At 48.6% G+C, this 23,840-nt stretch overlaps 2 protein-coding genes and 1 non-coding gene across 5 annotated transcripts; 1 reads left to right on the top strand and 2 right to left on the bottom strand.

Moving 5' to 3' along the window:
* Positions 1-188: 188 nt before the first annotated feature.
* On the bottom strand, positions 189-1,692 carry Mettl26 (methyltransferase like 26). Of its 2 annotated transcripts, XM_027425104.2 has the most exons (6): positions 1,461-1,692; positions 1,074-1,236; positions 924-983; positions 657-724; positions 493-571; positions 189-421 (listed from the first exon to the last, which is right to left on the bottom strand). In XM_027425104.2, the coding sequence occupies exons 1-6, from the start codon at positions 1,655-1,657 to the stop codon at positions 374-376; spliced, it is 615 nt and encodes a 204-aa protein (XP_027280905.1). In that variant the 5' UTR covers positions 1,658-1,692; the 3' UTR covers positions 189-373. The 2 variants fall into 2 exon arrangements, with proteins under 2 accessions (XP_027280905.1, XP_027280906.1); XM_027425105.2 differs by lacking the exon at positions 924-983.
* Positions 1,693-2,048: 356 nt separating this feature from the next.
* On the bottom strand, positions 2,049-2,119 carry Trnag-ccc. Its single transcript has one exon. It is a non-coding gene; the product is annotated as a tRNA-Gly (tRNA).
* Positions 2,120-9,745: 7,626 nt separating this feature from the next.
* Mcrip2 (MAPK regulated corepressor interacting protein 2) lies at positions 9,746-14,905 on the top strand. 2 transcript variants are annotated; one of them, XM_027425101.2, is made up of 6 exons: positions 9,746-9,903; positions 9,987-10,116; positions 12,831-12,931; positions 13,849-13,976; positions 14,217-14,318; positions 14,564-14,905. In XM_027425101.2, exons 2-6 carry the CDS (start codon positions 10,033-10,035, stop codon positions 14,632-14,634), a joined length of 486 nt encoding a protein of 161 aa, XP_027280902.1. In that variant the 5' UTR covers positions 9,746-9,903; positions 9,987-10,032; the 3' UTR covers positions 14,635-14,905. The 2 variants fall into 2 exon arrangements, with proteins under 2 accessions (XP_027280902.1, XP_027280903.1); XM_027425102.2 differs by lacking the exon at positions 12,831-12,931 and having other exon boundaries at positions 9,747-9,903.
* The last annotated feature ends 8,935 nt before the right edge of the window (positions 14,906-23,840 follow it).

Raw genomic sequence — 23,840 nt, 5'->3', positions numbered from 1 at the left:
CCAAGCAGCACCAAGTCACTCTTGGGTGCCCTCCTACAGACCTACAAGCTTCTCTCTAGGGACACAGGAGGAAAGTCAGCTCAATCCTGCTTCAGCCACCCCTCTATGCTCTAATCTTCCCTCAGACTAAGCCCCTTTTGCCCTCCCCCAGGTATTCCCAGCCAGCAGTGTGATATAGATGTCCCACAGTTGGCTGGAAAGGCTTTATTTCAAGGCCCCACTGGACCCAGGTTCTCTGCAGCCCTGTGGCCACCAGACTAGGAGGGGCTAATTTATCCCAAGAAGTGACTCAGTGAGGGAGGGGCTGAAGTCTAGTTTGTACCATGGCAGAACCCTTGTCAGAGATGCAGGCACATGGGAAGTAGGAAATAGGCTATTCTTTCCGGAAAATCAGGCATTTGTTGTTGGCTGGCATGTCCACCTGGAAAAATGCATTGCTGGAGTGGCCCTTAGTCACAAGGAGACTACCCACCCCCACATTGCCCTACCTACCATCCTCTCCAGGACCAAGCCATTGGCCTGGCCTAGTTCTTCTAAGAGGGCTGTGTCACGAAGGCCCCACTCTGGGTTCCTGCAGGGAGGGAGGTAGAGGTTACTTGCAGAATTATCCAGGCCTCCTGCCCTCTGAGCCAAGCCGCCTCTCACCCAGGTCTGACCTGCATCTGAGGGTCAGGTCAAAGTCCACATTGCTCTGGGGAGAGATCTTCCCATTGACTGCAAAGGGCTGTGGGAACAAGGAGACACAATCCATGGGCCCAAGGTCAGTAGTTCCCATGGGACTGATTTGTAGGCTGGGATCCAGAATACTCAAAGAACACTCTCTGCTCCCAAGAAAGAAAAGGGCAAGGACCTAGCCTCAGGGCAACGGGAGACTGGGTCCCTAAGGCTGCTATGGACCTCTTAAGGTAGAGCCGGTCACTCACCCCATAGGTAATCAGCACAGCCTTGGTTTTAAGCAGCTGTCCTGCTGCTTTGAAGAGCCCCTGAAGAGAGGGAGGCAGGGTAAGCTGGACGCTTGAAACTCAGGCCTCCCTACCTGCAACATGAAAGCTGTGCTTCACAGTGGTCCTCACCTCAGTGCAGTTCAGGGGGCTGATGTGGATCATATTGATGCAGAGCAACAGGTCCAGCGATCGCGGCGGTATCCCCCCCCATTGCTCCCACTTCCAGGTCACGTCCAGGTACAGCGGGGCCTTCACATTGGACAACCCTTGGGCTTGAGTGGCGGCGGCAATGCTGTGAAGGGCAGTGCATAGGTGAGGGCCACACAAGCCCCCGAGTGGCTCTGGGGCTAAGTCCTTAGGAGCGTTCAGTGGGTAGCTTTGTCGGTCCTGCAGCTGGTCGCTTCCACTTCCTCAGTCCCACCACCCAGACCTGTCCCGCCCTGTCTTCCCTTCCGCCAGCCCCGTCGCTCGCTCAGCCCCATGCCGCCACAAGTGGGAGACACCGCGCCGCCACACCTGTCCAGGCAGCGCTGGTCCACGTCCGACGGCTGCCATTCGGCGTGAGGGAAAGCCTGTGCAAAGTGCGTGGCATGCTGGCCGGAGCCGGAGGCCACCTCGAGCACGCGAACGCCACGCTGGGCAGGATCCACATACTGGCGGAGCACGCACAGGATGGGTCCCTTGTTTCGCTCAGCAGCCGCAGCCACCATCATCGCTGCGGTGCGGCCCGCCCAGCTAGGAATGTGCGCGGTGCATGACGGGAGCTGTAGTTCAGCTCCTGCGCAGGGCACTACGGGAGTTGTGGTCGTACTGACCGGGGTGGGGGATGGGGGGTGCGCTGCTGCAGGGTAACTGTTAGGAGACCGCTCAACTCCTTAATGGGTCGGCACCTGCAGGAGATGCCCCAGCGGCTAGGCTTGGCTGTAGGTATCAAGGATCGAGTAGAGGCTGTGGTTTACTGGAGTCTCTAAAATCCAGCACCTCGTTAAGCGCCAGTGTTCTCAGCGTGTTTGTCACACTAAAAGTTTGTTACGTTTACGCCACACCTTTTTATGAAGGAGGTTAAGATTACAAAGCATTCAGAGATGAACAGAAAAAGACTACTGCGCCGCCCGGGAATCGAACCCGGGTCGCAAGAATGGGAATCTTGCATGATACCACTACACCAGCGGCGCTGTTGAGACTTCGGCTAGTCCACAGCGTATACGAACTGTGACGTACACTGGCCAATGCAAGAGCATTGTGCTTGTGTCTTTTCTATTGCCCTACAGTTTCCAATTGACAAGGGTTTGCAGGACATAGTAGCTCACCAGATCCCAAAGTGCTGCTGGCATCCGATGAAAAGGAGAAAAGGTGGGGAACGCGAGGTTTATAGACAGCCAGGATTTAGTTCTGCTCCATGGAAACCATAGCAGTCGCGAGCACTTGGAAACTAAGAGGCCGGGGTCAGACCCTGAGGGCGTAATGGGTGGCTACGGAGTGGAGCTTTGCAGTCCTAGGCGCAGGACTCCATGGCTAGGACTGCTGGGGCTCAGATGAGCTGAGTGTGACGCTGAGACAGCTGGCACCAGCTCGAGGTCCACGGATAGATAACAGAAAGCAGTCAATGACTAGTGAAATGAAATGCGAGGCGACGAGTGTGCAGACAAGGGTACTTTGTGGTTGTGGAGGGCATCCATGTCTCAAAGTGTCTGCAAATTTTCTTTTTCTAAGAAATGCCCCAGAGCCGAGCGTTGGTGGCGCACGCCTTTAATACAAGCGCGCGGGAGGCAGAGGCAGGTGGGATTTCTGTGAGTTCGAAGCCAGCCTGGTCTCCAGAGCGAGTGCCAGGATAGGCTCCAAAGCTACAGAGAAACCCTGTCTCGAAAAACCAAAAAACGTCCACCGCCAGTTCAAAGCTTACATGGGCTACTACTCTTGCTTGGGGTTGCTGTTGAGATGTCGGTCCAAAGTGTGTCCAGTCAGCATGGTGGATAGAGGTGTGAGTGTAGATAATGGTTGAGTAATTTAGAAAGAGGTCTGAGTCATTTACTAAAACTATACAAGGCCCAAAAGAAGACTTCACTGATTTTTTTCCGCAAGACCCCAGCTGTAAATAAAATAATATCAGATCCAGAAGTCAGACAAATATTAATTGAATCCTTGGCTTTTGATAATTTAAAAGCATAATTCAGAATGCTTTTAAAAGGACGATTAGGCTGGGCGGTGGTGGCACACACCTTCCACCTGATTCAGGTGGCAGAGGCAAAGGCAGGCGGATTTCTGTGAGTTTGAGAGCAGCCTGGACTATAAGAGCTAGTTCCAGAACAGTCTCCAAAGCCACCGAGAAACCCGGTCTCGAAAAACCAAAAAATAAATAAAAGGATAATTAGGTCCTTTTTTTGTTCATGGGGTTTTTTTTTGTTTTGGTTTGGTTGGTTTTTTTCTCTGTGCAGCCCTGACTCTCTGGGAACTCACTCTGTAGACCAGGCTGGCCTTGAACTCTCAGCAGTCCTCCTACCTCTGCCTTGGCAAGACAAGGTCAATTCAAAAGGGATTATAAGCAAGCGTTCCTACAAACAATGTTTCTTTAGAGATAAGTCATAAAGAAGATACCAGTCTTCCAGAGGATGCAAGTGTGGCAAAAGGCCAGCATTGGACTAGTGAATGCAGATTAACAAGGGACAAGCAAGGTAACCCCCTGTTGGGAACCGCCCTAGAGGCCTCTCAAATTCAAGTCTACCAACCGTAGCAACCGTAATTACACATTTATTAGAAGTTTTGTTGCAGAGTGGCTGTGGTAGGCACAGCCACTTTTGAAAGTTGCTTGCTCTGTACTTCCTGTTTACTCAAGTAATATTTTATCCTTCTCAGGTCTCTGATGGAGTTGAAGACTAAATATTTATAGTTGTGGGTCTTTTTTGTTTTGTTTTGTTTGTTTTAGTTTGTTTTGGTTTTTCGAGACAGGGATGCTCTGTGTAGCTTTGGAGCCTGTCCTGGAACTCTCGCTGTAGACCAGACTGACCTCGAACTCACAGAGTTCTCTGCCTCCCAAGTGCTGGGATTAAAGGCGTGCACCACCAATGCCCAGCCTGGCTTTTTTTGTGTGTGTGTGTGTTTTGTTTGTTTATTTTTTTAAGATTTATTTATTATGTATACAGTGTTCGGTCTGCATACCAGAATAGAGCACCAGATCTCATTATAGATGGTTGTGAGCCACCATGTTTTTTCTGGGAATTGAACTCAGGACCTCTGGAAGAGCAGCCAGTGTTGTTTGTTTATTTTTTAGTTTTTAGTTTTTCAAGAAAGTGTTTCTCTATGTAGCCCTAACCTGGAATCCACTCTGTAGACCAGACTGGCCTTGAACTCAAGAAATCTGTCTGTCTCTCTAGTGATAGGCTTAAAGGCGTGTGCCACCACCTAGATAGTTATAGTTTTAGTTTTCCTTGTTACTAAATTCAGAAAATAAACTCACAAAAGAGATGTGAAGTTTATAAAGGTTGAGAGACATAAAAGCTTAAGTTGTTTAATATAAAATGTTTTAATGTCTAAAAATATACTTTTAGGTTGGTAATACAAGTTGTAATAGAAAGTGGTTTAGGTACAAAACTTTGGACTTGGGGCTGGAAAGATGGCTCAGAGGTTAAGAGCACTGGCTGCTCTTCCAGAGGTCCTGAGTTCAATTCCCACATGGCGCACAACCATCTTTAGTGAGGTCAGATGCCCTATTCTAGTGTACAGGCACACATGCAGATAGAGCACTTGTATACATAAAATAAATAAATATTTAAAAAAACAAAACTTTTGACTCACCCAGATAGGATAGATAATAGAGTACTTTCCTCAAAGTTGCCAAATACAAATGGGCATTGTGAATGGTTTTCTTACCTGACAATTGTTCTTATTCTATATAGTCCATTGGTGTTAGAGAAAGAGCCTTGTATTGGACTTAAAGGGGAGGTGTTGGGGATAACCTTTTTGTACACTGTGTAAAGATGTGTCTCTGTTTTACTTCACCTGCCTAAGACACCTTCTGATTAGTTTAATAAAGAGCTGAACAGTCAATAACTAGGCAGGAGAGGATAGGCAGAGATAGAAACTCTGGGAAAGAATCAGAGGCTGGACATTCACCAGCCAGACATGGAGGAAGTCAGATATAAGGTACTGAGGAGAGGTAACAAGCCACGTGGCAGAATATAGAGTAATATGAACGGGTCAATTTAAGTTTTAAGAGCTAGTTGGGAACAAGCCTAAGCTAAGGCCAAGCTTTCACAATTAATAAAAAGTCTCTGTGTCATTATTTGGAAAGACCTGTTACACAAGAGTCCTGAAGCTCAGCCCCGGACCTAACTCTGAGCAGCCCCTAATAGGTGGATATGAATGTGACCCTGACTGGGCCTGCATCAGGCTCTCCCTTTCTCTGCCTTAACCTCTATCACTTGGTCTACCTTTCTATAGATTCTTCATAGAATTTTATTTGAGGTGGCAGAGGAGTATGGTGTGAGTGTCTTCTGAACGACCAAGTTCAGGAGAAGTTGAGGATGGCCCTTTCTCTCCTTCAAAGTCCAACACTGTTCTGGACTCCCTTTCTCAAGGGAGACCCCAGGAAGAGGGCCTGTGATAGCCAGGGAGCTATGTAAACTTCAAATGGGATTTTCTAGGCACTGGCTAAGGGGAGGAGGGACTGGGTTAGGACAAGCCTGAGATTGATCTTCCTGCTTCCCCTCCCCCAGTGAAGCTGAATGGTACCCAACAAAATGTTTAAGGGTTCCTGGCTTCTGGTTAATACCTTCCTGCAGGAGTCACTGCTCTGGTCTGTACTTGGCACAGATGTCATCAGATGGGATCAGGAGGCATGGCTTGCAGTTGGCCTGTGAGGGCACCTAAGTCCTGGAAAGCCTGAGTGTTCAATGCTGGCCATGGTCTGGATCATGTAAGATGGAATTTTCTTTCTTTCTTTCTTTCTTTCTTTTAAAGATTTTATGTATTATGTATACAACATTCTACTTCCATGTATATCTGCACACAAGAAGAGGGTACCAGATCTCATAATGGATGGTTGTGAGCCAGCATGTGGTTTCTGGGTATTGAACTCAGGACCTCTGGAAGAGCAGTCAGTGCTCTTAACCTCTGAGCCATCTCTCCAGCCCAAGATGAACTTTTCTTAGATAGCCATGGGGAGCATAGTTGTTGATGTTGGGTTCCTTTTAAAATCAGAAGTGTCGTCGGGCAGTGGTGGCACATACCTTGAATCCCAGCACTCAGGAGGCAGAGGCAGGCAGATCTCTGAGAGTTTGAAACCAGCCTGGTCTACAAGGGCTAGTTCCAGGACAGCCTCCAAAGCCACAGAGAAACCCTGTCTCTCGAAAAAAAAAAACAAAAGAGAGAGAGGGGGGGAGAGAAACCCTGTCTGGAAACTGCCCCCCTCACAAAAAAAAGTGTCAGAAGTGTCAGCTCTTGGAGCTGATTTTGGCTTTTCCAAATGAGTTTATCTTCATTACCAAATTATCAGGGCCCTTGAGAGCATCAAGTCCTAGATTTTGTGTTGTGTTAGGAACATGCTCTGGTCCTCCCACACACCCCTAGCCTTGGCCTTTGTCCTGGCTCCCCTCTCTGGGCCCACTTCTACCTGTTTGCTATTGTCCTGGGGTATGCCTAAGAGTAGGGCTTGGGCAACCCTTGAGTGAGTGTCTAATTACACTACATTTCTCCACTACCAGTGGCTTGTCTCACCACACCCTGCACTGAGCAGGACTCTGCTTCTTTGCTTGGCCCAGTCCCATGTGTTTATAGTTACTATCCTCAGCCCCACTGAGAGTCCAGGGTCACACTGACTTTCTCCCACCCCTTGCTGCTGCCCTTCTTCTCCATGTCTCACTCTGCCTTCTGTGGTTACTGTAACAAATTAACCCAAAGCTTGGTAGTTGAAAACAAATCCATTTTGTTACAGTTCTGGAGATCAGAAGTCCAGAATAAAGGTTTTGGATCATTATCAGTACCTTCAGCTTTGGCCCCTTGACTATGACTCCAGTCTGCTTCATTTTCATACCTACTCCTTGGTGTTCCAGATCCCTGGTCTTTCTCTGAAAAGGGCATAGTCAGGAGATAGAGGACTCTACTGCTGGCTCTAGCTGTGATCTTCCATAACACTCCCTGCCTCAGACATCAGCCTTCACGACTGGTACCCCACCAAGGCTCCATCCTCAGGTGGCAGTGGTCTAATGCGGTCTAGTGTGCCTGAGAAGACAAGCCCCTAACAGGCTGTCTGCCCCTCCAGCTTGTCCTTCCACCTCCTCAGCTTCCTGCTCCTTAGGGACCACCAGATTTCCTCATCCCAGCCTCACCTGCCTATGCCCCAGCCTTAGAACAAGCCCACCTGAGAGCCCCCACCCTTTTGTTTCTGAGAGCCCATCTAAGGGCTTTCTGCACCCAACCTTGGACTTCTGATGCAGCTGTTGACTAGATGCCTTGTCCTCTAGTTCGGGCCAACAATTATTTAGGCAAAGACCGGGTTTCTCCATTGATGAGGTTGTTTGAAGCTGGGCTTTAGGCTTTCAGTGGTAGTAGCTGGGGTTGTAAGTTCTTTGTAGGGGGACCTGTCTCCAGAGAGCTTCTGTCAGTGTTATGTATGGGGTGCATACGCCCCACACCAGGGCCTTGCACCTCCTTGACTATAAGCGCTTCATTCTGATCCAACTGATCCTTCCTGCCCCTGCCCTCAGTATGGCTGTCATTTCAGGGGAAACTGCAAAAACCAACATGAGCCCCCAGTATCCTATCCTGCCTCCCTACCACGAATGAGTGATTAAGAGCAGCATGCTCAAGGCCACTAGATTCAGGCTACAGTGGCCTTGGCAGGACTGGCAGTTTGGTGGTTAGTGGGGGCAGGTCAGGCATTTTGGAAGTAGGAATGAACAAATTTAGCCAGGAAGTAGCCCTTTCTTTCCATAAATGTCCAGGCCTTGACTCCCTGGGCAGGGACAGGGCTTGGGGGGTGGGGTGGGGAGGATACACAACTTCTTCCCATATCCCCACTCAGCCTTTGCAGCCACAGGACTGATAGTCAATCTTGGGGATTGAAACATTCCCTCCTGGTTGAAGGAGAGGAAGCTCTTAAGACTCAAGAAGCAAAGGAAATTTGAGACTTGTGAAGCTTGGGAAAGCCTCTTCCCCAAAGGCTATACAATCAGGAGCCAAAAGGAGACTCTGAAGTAGCCTTGGGAAGGAACAATTCAGCTTTCAGGAGCTGTCACCTACACTTCGGTGGGCTTTTCAGTGATACAGCTTCAAGAAGGTCGTGCTCTTACCTGCTCCAGTAAGTGACCTCAAGAAAGTCACTGGCTCACCAGCTAGACTTGGGTGGAATTCTTTCTTTGGTCTGTTGTCTGTGTACTATCTCAGCTGTGTCGTCATTTCTCATGCCTCCCTTGTGCCTGTCACACACTCAATTGAGTCTTCCCAGGGCTGGAGAAGGGGAGGCCTTTTGTTCTCCAGTTCTCTGGATAATGTAAGGCCAAAGTACCCTGGGCTGGAAGAATCATGGCAGCTTGGCCATCTTGGGTAGAAGTCCTCTGGAATTCCACTGGCAAGCCACACAGGTGGTTTGGGGTACCCTGGGATTGAGGTGGATCAACTACCCACCCTCACCCCTTCCCCATTGTGTTTCTTGCTTGAGTGGTCCAAGACTTGACAGAAAGACCTGCCTCCCCAAGTCCCTGGTGGCAGCAAACTGATCCTTTTCAAATATAGCAACAGTGTTCTTCAAGTCTTGGGAGACACATTTCAAACCCTCAGCATTCATTTCATAGGGGTCATTAGAACAACTGGAGGAGGGTCAGGCTGCTTCCACCCATTCTGGGGGTTTTCCTTCCATCATGGTATACTGGGAAACCCTATGGCTCTCCCCACAGGCCTGATGGGACCTGGTTTTTAGCTTCTGCAGTAGTTGAGAAAGGGGGCCACCTCCAGGAAGGTTCAGGACATAACCGTGAGGAGAATGTTAGTACCTTAAGGCTGGGTTACCCCACCACCACCCCGAGTTTTATATCCTCTGGTCTTTTTCTGGGTTTTAGGCTTTCAGGATACCTGTAGGGCAACCTTGGTATTCTTTTTCTTTTCTTTTTCTTTTCTTCTTTTTCCATGACAGGGTTTCTCTGGGGCTTTGGAGGCTGTCCTGGAACTAGCTCTTGTAGACCAGGCTGGTCTGGAACTCACAGAGATCCACCTGCCTCTGCCTCCCGAGTGCTGGGATTAAAGGTGTGTGCCACCAACGCCCGGCTCAGCCTTGATATTCTTGTTCACTGGGGAAAGTCAGAGAACTTCATTCTACTTAAACACATCTTTTTTGTTTTAGACCACTCATTCTAAGCAGATCCAAGACAACGGTGATCCCCATCAGCCCAGGCTTGTCCAAGCACTTGGCTGAGGGGCCTCAAATATGAACGGGAATACTGTTGATTTCAGAGTTTGCACAGGATCTCTAGCTCAGAGAACTACCCCAGCACACAGAAGTCCCTCGCCCACTCAAAGAGCCTCCCTCACCAGAAATACCAGACAACAGATCAGATAAAGACAGAAGGCCGGCAGACAGACAGACAGACAGACAGACAGACAGACAGACAGACAGACACACACACACACACACACACACACACGCTCCAATCTGATGATGGATTACAGTCTGGCATACTCGTTGGTGAGTGTACCCCGCCTCTGGCTCAGATCTAGCATCTTGGCCAATTTTCTAAAGGATTGGAAAGGCTACCAAGTGGGCGCGGTTCCTTTAAGGGCAGGGGGCGTGTGTGGGTCGCTCCGCCCCTCCCAGTCTGTCCTCCGTCCTTAAAGGGGCCGTGCCCCAGGGACCGCAGAGTGAAGCTGGTGGAGGGTGCCTGATCTAACCGCTGCCAGGGGCAGGCGGTACGGCGCACCATGTACACCATCACCAAGGGGCCCAGCAAGCTGGTCGCGCAGCGCCGCACAGGTGCGCAGGGCGGGCGGGCAGGCAGGCGGGACGTCCTGACCGCTGGCCCGCGGCGGCTGACGCGCCCTCCGCCCGGCCCGCAGGTCCCACACAGCAGCAGGTAGAGAGCAGACTCGGCGAGCTCCTGAAATGCCGGCAGCCCGCGCCGCCGACCGCGCTTCCCGCGCGCGAGCAGCCCTCGGCACAGTCTCAGGGACCCTGGCCACTGGCAAGGTGAGCGGGGCCGCCCGGCACGAGAGTGACCTTGGAGAAGGTGATGAGGACCACGCGTCCTGGCGGGCAGGGGGCGGGGCGCAGGCGGCTCGCGCGCTTCGGCTCGCTGGCTACTACTGGGCCCAGCTGGCGTGCGTGGACCCTGGTGGCCACGTGGGGCCTTGCGGGCTTCCGACCGCACCTGCCTGTCAAGGACCTCAGGTACCCAAGACCGAGGGACCTGGCGACCGTGGGCCGCTAACTTGAACCCATTGAGAAGCGGTCGAGGTCAAAGTTGGGGAAAGTTGCCCAAGGCGCTGGCCCTCAAGGTCTTCAGGCCCTGTCCTTGCAGAAAAAGCGCACGTGTTCCCCGCTGGCCTTATCAGGTCCCTGCCCTTCACTGACACCCTGGGGCACTGGAGCCCTCCTCCCCAGCCAGTGTCAGGGCCTGTCAGACCCAACAGTTTCCTCACTTTCAGAACTAGCAGTGTGTCCAAGGCCCCAGGGAAGCTCAGGCCAGACTACTTTGGATTTCAGCTACTGTGACCTGGAAATGGTCCCACCCCTTCAAGGCTGAACCTTATACTTCTTTGGCTCAATTTACTGTTTCCTGTGACAATAGACTTTGCTCCTGATCGCTGCAGGCATGTAGGCTTTTGGGCTCAAGATGCTGGTATAGGTGGCATGTGACCAGCTAAGGGCCCTAGGCTCTCAGTTGGGGCACAAGTTGAGGCTAATCTGTAAGGAGGCCAAGAGTTAGACTAGCCTCAGCTGGAGAGTCGGTGTGGTGAAGTCTACCCCATCTCTCAGCTACTGGGCTTCAGATGCCATAGGTAGGAGACACCTGTGTGGGACTGTGTTTGACATTCTGGCAGAATTGAGGGCTTCCTGCTACAGAGGCATGTTGGCAACTCTGCTACATTCTGGATGAGCAGTTCCTAGGGGGCTTCCTGATGATATCAGTTTATGTCCCCGTTGCCCTTATGTCTCTGGGAGGACTCTATGGTGCAGGTGTGTAACCACAAAGTGGTCAACCAGACAGGGAGTCTGGAGCTGGAATAGCCTTTTAAGTCCTCATTGTTGGGGGACAGCAAGGACAGGTTTGTGGCAATATTGAGGGTGATATCCATGAGGAGGACAGTCTCCAGAACTCCATAAGTTGCAAGGGACACCACACTGGCTATTTACTCTAAATAGGAAGTTAGACTGATGTGGAGGCCTCGAGTCACCCATCAGTGGCCAGTTAAAGCACCTGAAGCGTGAGGGACAGTGATTTCAAGTACTTCTAGGCTCTGGGAGCTGAGGAGACAGGGCAAGGTGTCCCCCCTACTTCCTCGAGGTTTCTGGGGAGTTGCTCCTTCCTTGACCCCATACTGGTAACTTCCAGCTCCTATAGGGATTCCACAAATACATCTACATCTAATCTTTTATCTTCTCAAGGCCACCCTTCAAAATCTGTGTTTACTACCTTCCCGTTCTTGTTTTCCCTGGAGCTTTCCTCAGCTACCATCTCTCTGACAAGCTCTAGGAGAAGGGAACATGGGAGGCGCTGGTTATCCTCCTGCTGGCATGTGGCAAAATCTCAAATCTTTCAACTCACTAAATAGTTGGGTATAGGCGCTGCCCGAGATGATGGTCAGATGTGACATCCTTTGTCCTGGCAAGAGACAGATGGGAGAGACTCGAGATGAGATCATATGACTGATTACCTGCCCCCCAGAAGTAGATGGAGCAATGAATGAATGTTCAGGGACCACTAGGCAGAAGAGAAGTGGGCCAGAGTCAAAGTTGTGAGCATTGGAGTCAAAATACTGCTAAATCTTAGATTGACCACCTTTGTTGCATGACACAGGCAAGAAGTTTCTCTTCCCAGTATGAAAAATGGGTGACCAGTCACCTTGAGGGAGTACATGAGAGGAGGTCTGTGGGGCACTATGGCCTGGCACTGCAGTCACTGTTCCCAGGAGTGGGTACAGGTGCACTCTGGGACTTGTGCCCTTTCCCCTACAGAGCCTTGTCTTACATAACCATTGCCTCCAAGCAGGGGTGGGGCCGGGCTTAGCTTTGGGTTTGTAGCCCTTGCCCTCTGGGTCAGGGCCACCACCTTGATCTAGTCACAGCCCCTGGCTGGGATTTCCTTCTTTTAAGAATCAGAGTAAGCCCCAGGTAGGCGTGGTAGTACACACCCACCTGCATCCTGGTACTTAGGACAATTTCTGCGTGTCTACACCTTGCTTCAACAAAACAAAAACATTCATGCAAAAAGAATCACTGTCCAGCCCTCAAGCTTTCATCATTTGAAACCTTTTGAGGTATAGAGGTGGTTGTAAGCAAAGGGGGATTTCCATTAAGAATGCCTTCATGCCAAAAAAAAAAAAAAAAAAAAAAAGTGTAAGCTGGGTGTTGGTGGCCCACGCCTTTAATCCCAGCACTGAGGAGGCAGAGGCAGGCAGATCTCTGTGAGTTCGAGACCAGCCTGGTCTACAAGAGCTAGACAGGACAGCCTCCAAAGCCACAGAGAAACCCTGTCTCGAAAAACCAAAAAAAAAAAAAAAAAAAGAATGCCTTCATGCCCTCTGGTTCACCAAAACCTCAGGTACCCAATGGGTCTGGGAGGAGTCCTGCCTCCTTGTGGTTCCCACCTGCACATTTAAGATTTTCTGTAGCCACCAGACCCTGCCAGCCCTGGGACTGGCAGGACCCTGTGCCCCTCAAGACCCTCCTCTTTATTTTAGTGCCCCTCTCACCTGAGGAGGAACCCAGAGCGGCGTGGGCCACCTGAGCCCAGGAAGGCGAGCAGGCCTACCGGGACCGCGAGTGCCTGGCGGAGTGGCAGGTGCAGCCCAGGACTCTGGCTCCCACCTCCTACTGTAGGTGCGGCCCTATTCCCTCCATGGCTCCACCCCAGGCTTCATGAGCACAGGGCTTGGCCAGTTGCCACCAGCCAGTAAACTGGAATGGCACATTCCTGCCCTGACCTGGGCCTGCTTAGCTGGGAGGGGTTCAGCCACCCCTCACCCCTGAATATTGAATGCAGCACAGAGCCATGGGAGGGCATCTCATTCAAGTTGCCCCTTTTTTCTTGCCTTGAGGAGTGGGTCCTCCCCAGCATTCTGTGCTCATCTCCCTGGGGGCAGCCAGGGAGAGGGAAGGGCAAATCCTGATCCATCCTTATTTGGTTTGTTTTCCAACAGTGGGGGTGTCATTGAGGTGACTGGGTCTGTGGGGCATCTCTAGATGGAAGGGGTATCTGTGCCCGGTGGGTGGGGATGGACTAGAGTTCTGATCAGGCAGAGGTTAAAACCGGGCTCCTGGAAGCCTGCCTGGATGGGAGTGCAGAGGAGCACTCTGTGGGTGAGGAGTTAGGAGTGCAGAGGAGCATTCTGGGTGAGGAGTTAAGAGTGCACAGGAGCACTCTGTAGGTGGGGAGTTAGGAATGCAGAGGTGGAGTATTCCGGTTCCCTGCCAAAGGTCTGGTTAGAGAGCTGGGACTCTTTCTGACTTGCAGTCACTCAACCTTCCCTGGCCCCAGGGGCTACAGGTGTGAGCTGAACTGCAGAAAGCTCAGGGTCTGCAGCAGAGAGGCCTTGTCCCACAGCAGCTGAGGGCACTGCTCTGTGACTAAGGAAGGATCTAGTTTGGGTCTGTGCCTGTGCAGGTGCACTGAGTAAATACTGAGGCTGCTCTTGAACTCTTCAGAATAGCTCCTGGACCTGGCTGTGCCAACTGTATCTCTCTCCTACCCTCTCACAGTTCAGGGCCAAGGCTTGTGTTCAATCGAGTGAATGGCAGGCGGCCCCTCACCACACCCACATCCCTCGAGGGAACCCAAGAGACCTACACACTGGCCCACGAGGAGAACGTCCGATTTGTGTCCGAAGGTAGTAAGGGACCAGGGGGTGTGACCCTGGCCGCAGAATCCCAGTAGTGTGGACCTGGCTCTGCCCTGTCCTTCCGCACTATAGCCTGACTCTTAGCAGCCCAAGGGCTAGACTGTTCTTTGGCTTTCTGCCTGGTCATGTCCATTCCTTGAACTGGGCTGGAGTCCAAGGTGACCACCAGATTCTGGGGTGGGAGGGATATCAGGGGCCTGGTTCATTCTAACTGTCCTTCCCTCACAGCCTGGCAGCAGGTAGAGCGACAACTGGATGGCGGCCCTGCCGATGAGAGTGCCCCACGGCCTGTGCAGTATGTGGAGAACACTCCTGATCCCCGGCTGCAGAGTGAGTCTTTCCTCATGCCCTACATCCCTAAAGAGTCCTCTCCACAAGGTTCTAGCCCTAGGGGATTAGGGAGGGAAGTTTTGGGCCAGACTGTCCGTCCGTGTCGTGTGTCCCCCCCCCCCCCCCCGCCTTTTCCATTGAGTACTATACTAGGAGTCCAGGTTAGGACTGTGGTCAGCTGGAGGGCAGAGGTGCTGTCCAGTTTGGAAAACAGCATCACTGCCCATCATCTATTCTACCCACAGACTTTGTACCTATTGACCTGGATGAGTGGTGGGCACAACAGTTCCTGGCTAGAATCACCAACTGTTCCTAACACCTGACCAGGAAGGAATGCTGCCATAGTGGACCCTTTGTCCGAAGAGGACCATGGTGCGCCGGTCCACCTTGTGGCCTGGCTGGGTACCGGCCACACCTGAAGTGCCAACATTTGGACTTTTGCACCTGTTGTTCCCTTGGCTTGGCTATCCCAAGCTGCCAGAGCCAGAGGCCAAACCTGTCTAACCTCAATCCTGCTCACTGTGCCCAGGGACCAGCCCCTGGGGCTGGCAGGGAGGAGCCCAGGCTAATAAAGTTGAAAAACTGCCTTAGAGTGTCAGTGCCTGGGGAAACGGGGGGGGGGGGGGGGGGTGTTGGGTCCACCTATCCACCTCTGTTTCTCAGTCTCAGACTCTAGACTCCCCCAGCCCTTTGCAATACTCAGAATTTGTCTTGACCCGGCTTGTCTCAGCTTTAACCCATGACAGCCATGAGGTTCTACCTGAGTGGGGGGGTGTGGACCTGGAAGCTCCTAGCAACCCAAAGGCGATAAAGATCAAACACAGGCATCTTGTCATCTTCAGAGAGCTCTCTTTATTAGCCATCTTTTCTGCTGTTTCTTAACCATCCTGCCAATACCACGAGGAAAACCATTTTCCTCTTTGTTCTCTCTCTGCTCTGGCTGCTTGCCTCTCCTCCTTCCTAACTTTCTGTCCTCACAAGTTATTCACACACCTCTGGCTCCTCTGTCCAGGTGAGGGCCTACTCAGATGCTTAGGCGCATAAAGATGCAAATTAGGAGGCATATTACCCTGAGGCCATGGTAAACAGTATTAGCTTTACTGGCATTAACAATACAATAGTGTGCCGGAACTTTCTGGTGCTCCATGTTTAGTGAAACCAAAGCCGGATCTCAAAATAAAATCCGTAGCGGAAAGACTTTGGTCCCCCACAATTCCTCTCTCTTAAATTAATAAAAAGAAACCTGTGCTTCTGCATCAGGACAGATGACTGTGCCTGTTTTAGGAGCTCCCTTCAACCTACACCAGGGGTGCCCGTCATGGAATCACGCATTCCATCATGCGTGTTCTGTCTTAGGATTCCCTGAAGGCAAGGAAAACCCTACCGTCTTTGGCTGAAACCAGTCTCTGTAAAACAAATAAGGTTAGTGGAGGATGGGCCATAGTCCTGCTCCAAGTGTTCTGAATCAGCAAGAAACCTACAGGAGAAAAGCATCTCAGCTTGGCAGCAAATCTTCTGCGGATGAAGACATGTAAAAGTTAAAATGGCCTTTTTAAAATCTGTGGCAATGCCTCTAGTGCCTCTGATACGGACCTTATTAAAGTTTGCTCCCTAAAACATATTTCTATCCTAAGGCTTGTAAACTGTACGTTACATTCCTGTAAGAATGAGCTCTGACTTCTAGTTTCTAATAACAATTACATAACACATATAGCAAGATTACAAACATTAACAATTCCATCATGAACATACATTAGGGTGAGTTACAAAGCAATCAAAAGACAATAAGATATTCTCACAATCTGTGAGGTGTGAACAATTTCACAATTGTAAACCCTCTTTTATTCCCTACCTGGGACTCAATGCCCCTAGAAACTTATCTATTTTTTGCTCAAAGTCCGAAGTTCTAACATCAGGTTTGTAAAAACAGTCTTTGAAAGTTAACTAAAAAGTCTTTTGTCCATTTCTTGTTTAAGCATTGTGAAGGAGCTTCTGCCACTTTGGTTTATGCCAGTATCCGACTGTCCTAAATGGGTCCTTTTTCCCAATGAGAAAACTGGCAAAACAGTTTTGTGTGTCTGTTTGTGGCAAGAAAGCAAGCTGTTTTTTTATCAAGTTCTTAGTCTGCTCCTGGATGAGCACTCACGGATTCGGAGAGGTGAATGTAGCCCGTCTGTAGGGAGGCTGGAACTCTGGAAAGCATCTCGAAACTGGAACTGGGTGTGTCTCCTTTCTTCCTCCGCTGTAGGTCAGATGTCCTCAAGGTTCAGGAACACAGGTCCAGTGTTTCACTCCAGCTGTTTCAGATGGTCCCCTGTGGGCCCAGGTCCCATTTTTCTCAGTTCCATGCATCTCACCAATCTTTCTGGTAGCCAGTGCACCTCGTTCTCCTCCTGCAAGAAAACACAGACATGCCCTCGACCCCCAAATAATTACGGGGTCTGGTCCCCTCTATTTTTCTCTCCATTTGACCTGAGCAAAATTTGCTCGAGTTCCTTCATGCCAGAATCTGTCTGCATCAGATTGCTCATTGGCATCCATATTTAAAAAGTTTAAGATAAACAGTGTGTGATTTAACGCATCATGTGGAGACTGGGGGCACAGCTCCCCCCTTTTTGTCTTAGAAGCTGTGCTTTAGGGCACTATGGGCCCGCTCTCTTATTCCTTGTTCTTGGGGATATAAGGAATACATGTTTTTTGATCAATTTTCCATTAATCACAAAATTGCTGGAAAGCTTTGCTAGTATATCCAGACCCATTATCTGTTTTTATAACTTTTGGCACTCCCATGTAAGCAAAACATCTTAAACAGTGACTTATAACATGCCTGGTGGCTTCTCCTGTTTGTGGAGTGGCACATTTTTAACTTGCCAAACTCTGTAATGTGATTCACATCCATTCGCCATAAATGGTTGGGGAACAGGCCTTGAAGATTCACCCTTAAATTAGCCATAGCCATATTGTGGACATATTCCACATTGTTTGATGATTTGACCAGCAGTCTCTCTGGTTAAGCCAAATTTCTTTCTTAGACTTGCTATTATGATGAAGAAAGTTACAAGCCTGTCGAGCTTTTTATATTTAAGGCAAATCAACCAATTTTGTTAATTAGTTAATTCATTCCCTTTGGCTAGTAATCAGGGAAAGGCCTATTTAATAGGTTCCCAGTGTGACCCATAAACATGATAATTCTCTTAGGTGAATAACATTTTGAATTTGCTCAAATCAATCTAATATTGGATCCTATGTATGGAATTGTCTCTATTACCTCAAGATCCTTAAAGACATAGTGACTGTCAGTATACAAATTAAATGAATTATTTACCAGGATCTGAAAGACCATTGCAACAGCTTGTAGTTTGATTATTTGAGCTGAAGCCAGAGCTGTCTGCTCTATCCATTCCTTTTAATTAATAATCTATGTAAGTGACTCTCCCAATAGAACCATTGGTAAAAATTAACATAGCATATTTTTATAGGACTGTTTTTTTGCAATTTTGGAAATACAAAAGGATGTATTGGTGCAAATTGTAACAGTCCATGAGCTAGAAACTGATTATTGATTCCTCCTGAAAACTGAGCAAAGACAATCGCCAATCGCCCATGACTCATTGTTCTGAAACAACCAATTAAACTGTTGCTTAGTGTAGGAGACATGTATCATACTTGGTTCTCTCCTAAAATACTTCTTAGAATCTATATGGCATTTCTGTACCATGTGGGCTAATGCTTTAAAATAAGGGTTTAAAATATTTAGGCGCAACCATAGTAATGGTTCCTTCTGCCATAGCACTGAAGTCGGACTATGCTTTGTGGGGAGTACATAAGCTTCCCATGGTTTTGTATAGTCAATATATCTTGATGATGCTGAATCATCTCCTCTAATTATAGAACTTGTCTACCTTCTTAGCTGTCTGGGTACATCTGGATCATTATCTCCTTATAGAATCTTACTTAAAGGATTTAAATCATCATTAGATGTTCCAAAAAAGATACTTAACCAATGAATATTTTATAACAATTTCTTAAAAACTCATTTAAAGATTTTAAACTATCTTTTCCAATTGCTATCTATTAAGCCTTAATTTCTTTAGAATACAACATGTCTTTAATAATTCTCCAGATTTATTTAAAGTTTCTGAGTAGCCTTTTCTAATCTAACCTTCGAAGCTGACAAGCTGATAAGACCTCATTAGCATCTTAGCTGACCTGGCTTAATTTGCATATGCAAATACACAATCAAGCTGAGAACCTAACAGGTTGGCTCTCTCCTGAGGCTTTTCACAAACCCTTATTAAAATCATGTATCAACTTTTATTTTCTAGATTTCCTTTTTTAACCATAAAAATTTAGCAAGACCTGTATCCTCTCATCTGTCAAATTTTACAGAATCATCCATAGATTCCTCATGTCTCTAAGCTAACGCTATAGGCTTTTGCTAACCTTTTAATTGACTATTTCCTAGGGCTCAAATCATAATTTTTCCTGTTAAGACATTGACTGACTTACTGGATGCTTTTTTTGACCATATTAAAGTGATTCTGATTGTTAGACCCCCGAAAACCCAAGTTTCCGGGGTCTCAGGCCAGGTTCGCGGTCACCCCAATCACCAGGCGGATTCGAGAGCTTGCTGCAAACTGCACGAGGCTTTATTGTAATTTAACGAGCTAACCCTATGTTAGCTCGGGTCTTTCACCCACCTGCCATGGCGGACGGCTAGAAAAGACGGCTCCTTGGGTCTCCCAAAAGATCTTATAGGGCAGCGTAAGGGGAGTGTCTAGGGGTACGCACAGGCTCACGATTGGTGTGCCTCCAGGCTTGGAGGGCTTGCCCTGTGTTGATTGGTCAACTGGTTGTTATGGCTCATAGGCCCTCCCAGGGTGGTTGCTATGCTCTCTACGTCATTGCTGTGCGCTTGTCTGTAAAGCACACCCAGGGTCGTAAAGCATAGCGCCACCAGCTAACTTCCGATTGGCTCCTTGTCACAAGACAGGCATCTGACTTTCTAGTGTCTAGGTCAAGGTCATAGAAGCACATGTTCGACCATTATGGCTGCCAAAAGGGAAGCCAGTTCCTTCATGATATTTTTAAAACTATATCCGAGGCAATGTAAATATCTCTCTAATCATATTCAAGGCAATTTAGACATTTCCATTCATCCGCATTCATAAATTCATAATCCATCACATATCCAGGTGTGGCCACACCGTTCATTCATAACTTGCATATGTCTCACATTTCTCCTTTTGCCTAGGTTATGATAAGTTTGTTGAAAAGAAAAATCCCTAATTGAAATTTCTAACATAGTAGCTATAGTCAATCATTGATATATGAGCATACAAAATTTGAATAATTCTAAGCTTAAATATGTTGCCCTTTCTCCTCTATAAGTCTCAAAAACAGTTTCTGTCTGGCTGTATCAATAGCATTTATATACATAGATTAGGTATCAGTCATGGTGCCACCTCCCAAGGCTGTAAGTTACCACGAGAAGGCAGGCTGTCCGCTGCCCCATCAGCCATTTTTTCTAGCTTGCCGCAGATGCCTGCACGAGGTGGCACCAAGCCGCTGGCTGAGGGCCGGCAGACTTCGGCTGCTGCCACGGCTGACCTTGGCCTTAGCTCGGCTATGCCCTCTGGGCCGCTGAAAAATCTACGGCTGTATCTCGGGCACAAGGCTGATCCCTTATTTTCTCTTTTGTTGGGACTCTGTCTGACCTGGAGCTCTTCCTGAACATGTCCAAAGCAACCTCTAGAAGGTTCTGTGCATTTCTTCCTCCCTATGCCTTGCTTTTGAAGGAACCGGCTTCCCTTTTGGCAGCCATAATGGTCGAACATGTGCTTCTATGACCTTGACCTAGACACTAGAAAGTCAGATGCCTGTCTCGTGACAGGGAGCCAATCAGAAGTTACCTGGTGGCGCTATGCTTTACGACCCTGGGTGTGCTTTACGGACAAGCGCACGACAATGACGTAGAGAGCATAGCAACCACCCTGGGAGGGCCTATGGGCCATAACAACCAGTTGACCAATCAACACAGGGCAAGCCCTCCAAGCCTGGAAGCACACCAATCATGAGCCTGTGCGTAAGCCTGTGCGTACCCCTAGACACTCCCCTTACGCTGCCCTATAAGATCTTTTGGGAGCCCGTAGGAGCCGTCTTTTGCTAGCCGTCCGCCATGGCGGGTGGGTAAAAGACCCGAGCTAACATGGGGTTAGTTCGTTAAATTACAATAAAGCCTCGTGCAGTTTGCAGCAAGCTCTCAAATCTGCCTGGTGATTGGGGTGACCTCGAACCTGGCCTGAGACCCCGGATACTTGAGTTTTCGGGGGTCTAACACTTTCTGTGTTGGAATAACTTATTTTTAACTGAATTTCCTGTAAGGCAGCCACCATCGCCCATCCCTGAGTGTAAGCTAGGTCCATACCTGAAAAATTCTTAATGAACTCGCCACATCAGTCCTCTTCCTGTGAGGCCTTAGCGAGGTCTGGCATGTAGTACCAGCCTTCTCATAGCTAGCTGTTTCACAATCAAAGTTCCCAACACCTGTGTCTCTAACTTTTTTGTATAATTCCATACAGGCCTAGAAATCAATTCTGAACTAACTCCCTAGGTCCCTGCCTGCTCTCTATAACAAATATCCTCCTCCTGACCGGCAGGCCTTGGTTACCCGCTTTCAATTTCCTAGGGGTGAGGCTTCTACAGTAATATTCCCTATCAGCCTCTGTTAACTCTCTCTCCCTGCTGATCCCAATCATTTGTCCTGTATATTCTTTACCATCCAGCTGCCCCTAAGTAGGCGCGGAGGTTTCTGTTCTCCATTACATTCCCAGATATCTCCCGAGGGCCTGCGTGTATGCGAGGCCGCACCTGTCTTCCCAAGCCCCTGCACAACTCGAAATGCTGCATCATGGCAGTGGCTTTTGCAAGCAAGGATCCTTTTAAAACTTTTAAACTCTAAAATCTCCTGTACTTGCTTTCACTTTGTTTTAGCTTTCCTGGCTATTAAACTATACCCAAGTAAATAAATATACAATCATCTGACTAACAATTACCTGCCAGATTTCTCTAACTATATACATTTTTACTTTCAAGGCTAACTTACTTCTCTTTACCATCTGGCTAATATTCCTGTTTCATATTTACAATTACCTGCATTTTTTCATTCCGGAGTTTAACACATTACATTTTACTACTTAATCACCTGACTGACATTTCAGTCTCACACCTACTGTTTGCATTTTCTCTTCCTTTAAGGGTTAAATAACCCGCTTTACCTATTTTCATCAGCTGCTGACTGACATTCTCTCATTTGCCCATCTTCCATTACTTTAAGGGTTAAATAACCCGCTTTACCTTTTTTCGTCAGCTGCTGGCTGACATTTTCATCTTATATATATTTTATGCACATTTCTGCTTTAAGGGTTAAATAACCCGATTTATCTTTTTTCAAAATATTCCATAGCGGAAAGATTTTGGTCCCCCACAAGAATTGAACTCAGGACCTCACGCATATGAGGTATAAGTTCTACTATTGACCTATGTACCTAGCCTTCTGTTCACTACTATTACTTGTTTGTTCCTCTTCTCTTTTTGAAACTGAGTCTCAATATGTAATCTTGGCTGACCTGAAATTTTCCGTGTAGACCAGGCTAGCCTTGAACACATAAAGACCTATCTGCCTCCTAAATGCTGGCAATAAAGATGTGTGTCACCAGCCTAGAACTTTTGATCCTCCTGCCTCACCAGTAGCTGGGATTACAGGTTGGGTTGCAACATCCCCTGGTAACCACATCTCTAGGAGTAATTAGCAGGAGTTATAGCTTTGTCCCGCTCTTTTTATTTTTGAGATAGTTGGCTGGCCTGGAACTCACAGAGTGCTGGGATTAAAGGCATGCCCTGTCATGCTGAGTTTAACCAGGTTGATGGGAAGTATGCAGAACCAAGCTGTCCTATCTGACTCTACTACCTCTTCTTGGCAATTGACAGACACCAAAGTCAGATCCTAAGAATCAGGTGATGCTGGCTAGGGATGCAGCAGTGCATATTTTATTTTCTCTGCTAATTAAAGAATTAAAAGGCATCGGTTGGGGTGGTGGCACACACGTTTAATCCCAACGCTTGGAGGCAGAGGCTGGTAGATCTCTGTGAGTTTGAGGCCAGCCTGGTCTACAGATCTACAGACCGAATTCCAAGACAGGCTCTGAAGCTATAGAGAAACCAAGTCTCGATAAAACAAAAACAGACAAAAAACAAAACAAAAAAACAATTTAAGGGGCTAGTCAGGACGATCTCTGAGTTTGAAGCCAATCTGGTCCCAGGAAGTGAGCTCCAGGACTACATAGAGAGAACCTGTCTTAAAAAAAGAATGGACACCAACATAATCTCAAGGGGTTTGGGGATTTACTAGCCTTTAAAAGAAAAACCCTAGGGCAGGCAAGCTGTAAATCTAATCTGCCTGGAAGGAAGAGATCAAAAGACTTGCTGTTGCAGATGAAGCAGATAAGGAGGTCAGCCACCTAGCTACAGGCAGAGGGAGGTGGCCCAGGCCTTTAATCCCTGAAATCCCCAGGCTGACACTGAGTTCAAAACAGCCTGGTCTACACAGCAAGTTCTAGGACAGCCAAAGCTACATAGATTCTGTCTCAAAAGAGTTGAAAAAGCACAAGAAATCCAACACATTAGTTGAGTTTTAGAAACATACTTAATCCCTGGCCAGTGTCTGAAAGAAAAAGTCACCCATCCCCAGCCCCCTACCCCGCAGTGAGGCCTCAGAAAGACTGGCAGACCCAGCCTAAATTTACAGTGGCTTGACTGGGAGGGACTGCACTAGGAGACAGGGATTCTAAAAAGAAAAAAAATGCACTTTATTGTAAGGTGAATCCTAACTACTAGGGTTGGTGCCCTAGCCAGGTCCCTGACATAGGATTAACCAGGGCATGTCTACACTTAGAGGCTGAGTCCATTCTTTACACAGGGACTGAACTGGAATGGGATCCTAGCCCTAGACTGCAGGTCCTGCCTGCTCTCTCAAGCTCGTAGGCCTGACTGGGGGATATTGGGAAAGATGTCCCAAGCGTCTTTGGGCATATGGTGAACCTGTGTTGACTGTAGTTGTTTGGAATCTTAGCCCCAGCAGGCATTGGTAACTTGTTTTCCTGAAGCAGACCCAGACTAACTGGGTGCTGATCAGGTGCCTCCACAGTGTTGGAAAGCATAGATGAGGCTCAGGATGGACTGCGGACATGGGCAGTACTCATCATAACCTCTCCTGCTCACATACAGAAAAAAGGTTCAGCCTCTCAAATACGGAGGCCTCAGAGAGCGTTGGCGACTACCCTACTTAAAACAGGTGGTCCGGGGCGGGAGGGGGGGACGGGGGGGGGGGTGAGGAGAGATTGGGCGTGGCCGCAGAGGCCCAAGCAGGAAGTGACAGCGGTGGGAGTGGCTAGGGCGAGCCTAGGGAGGCCGAGGAACTCTCAAGAGTCTGGGGTAGGGGTGTGGGAGGCTGTTAGGCAATCG

Source organism: Cricetulus griseus, chromosome 7 (assembly GCF_003668045.3).
Source record: "Cricetulus griseus strain 17A/GY chromosome 7, alternate assembly CriGri-PICRH-1.0, whole genome shotgun sequence".
Taxonomy (NCBI): domain Eukaryota; kingdom Metazoa; phylum Chordata; class Mammalia; order Rodentia; family Cricetidae; genus Cricetulus; species Cricetulus griseus.
This window is presented reverse-complemented; position numbering and strand designations above follow the sequence as displayed.

Bases quoted from the DNA above. Each gene is read 5' to 3' on its own strand.
- Mettl26 (XM_027425104.2), bottom strand. From the start codon at position 1,657: ATGATGGTGGCTGCGGCTGCTGAGCGAAACAAGGGACCCATCCTGTGC. The intron at 1,237-1,460 runs GTGTGGCGGCGC...TGCCCTTCACAG, and splicing joins GACCAGCGCTGCCTGGACAG to CATTGCCGCCGCCACTCAAG. The intron at 984-1,073 runs GTGAGGACCACT...CCCTCTCTTCAG, and splicing joins GCCCCCTGAACTGCACTGAG to GGGCTCTTCAAAGCAGCAGG.
- Mcrip2 (XM_027425101.2), top strand. From the start codon at position 10,033: ATGCCGGCAGCCCGCGCCGCCGACCGCGCTTCCCGCGCGCGAGCAGCC. The intron at 10,117-12,830 runs GTGAGCGGGGCC...TCTTTATTTTAG, and splicing joins GGACCCTGGCCACTGGCAAG to TGCCCCTCTCACCTGAGGAG. The intron at 13,977-14,216 runs GTAGTAAGGGAC...CTTCCCTCACAG, and splicing joins CGTCCGATTTGTGTCCGAAG to CCTGGCAGCAGGTAGAGCGA.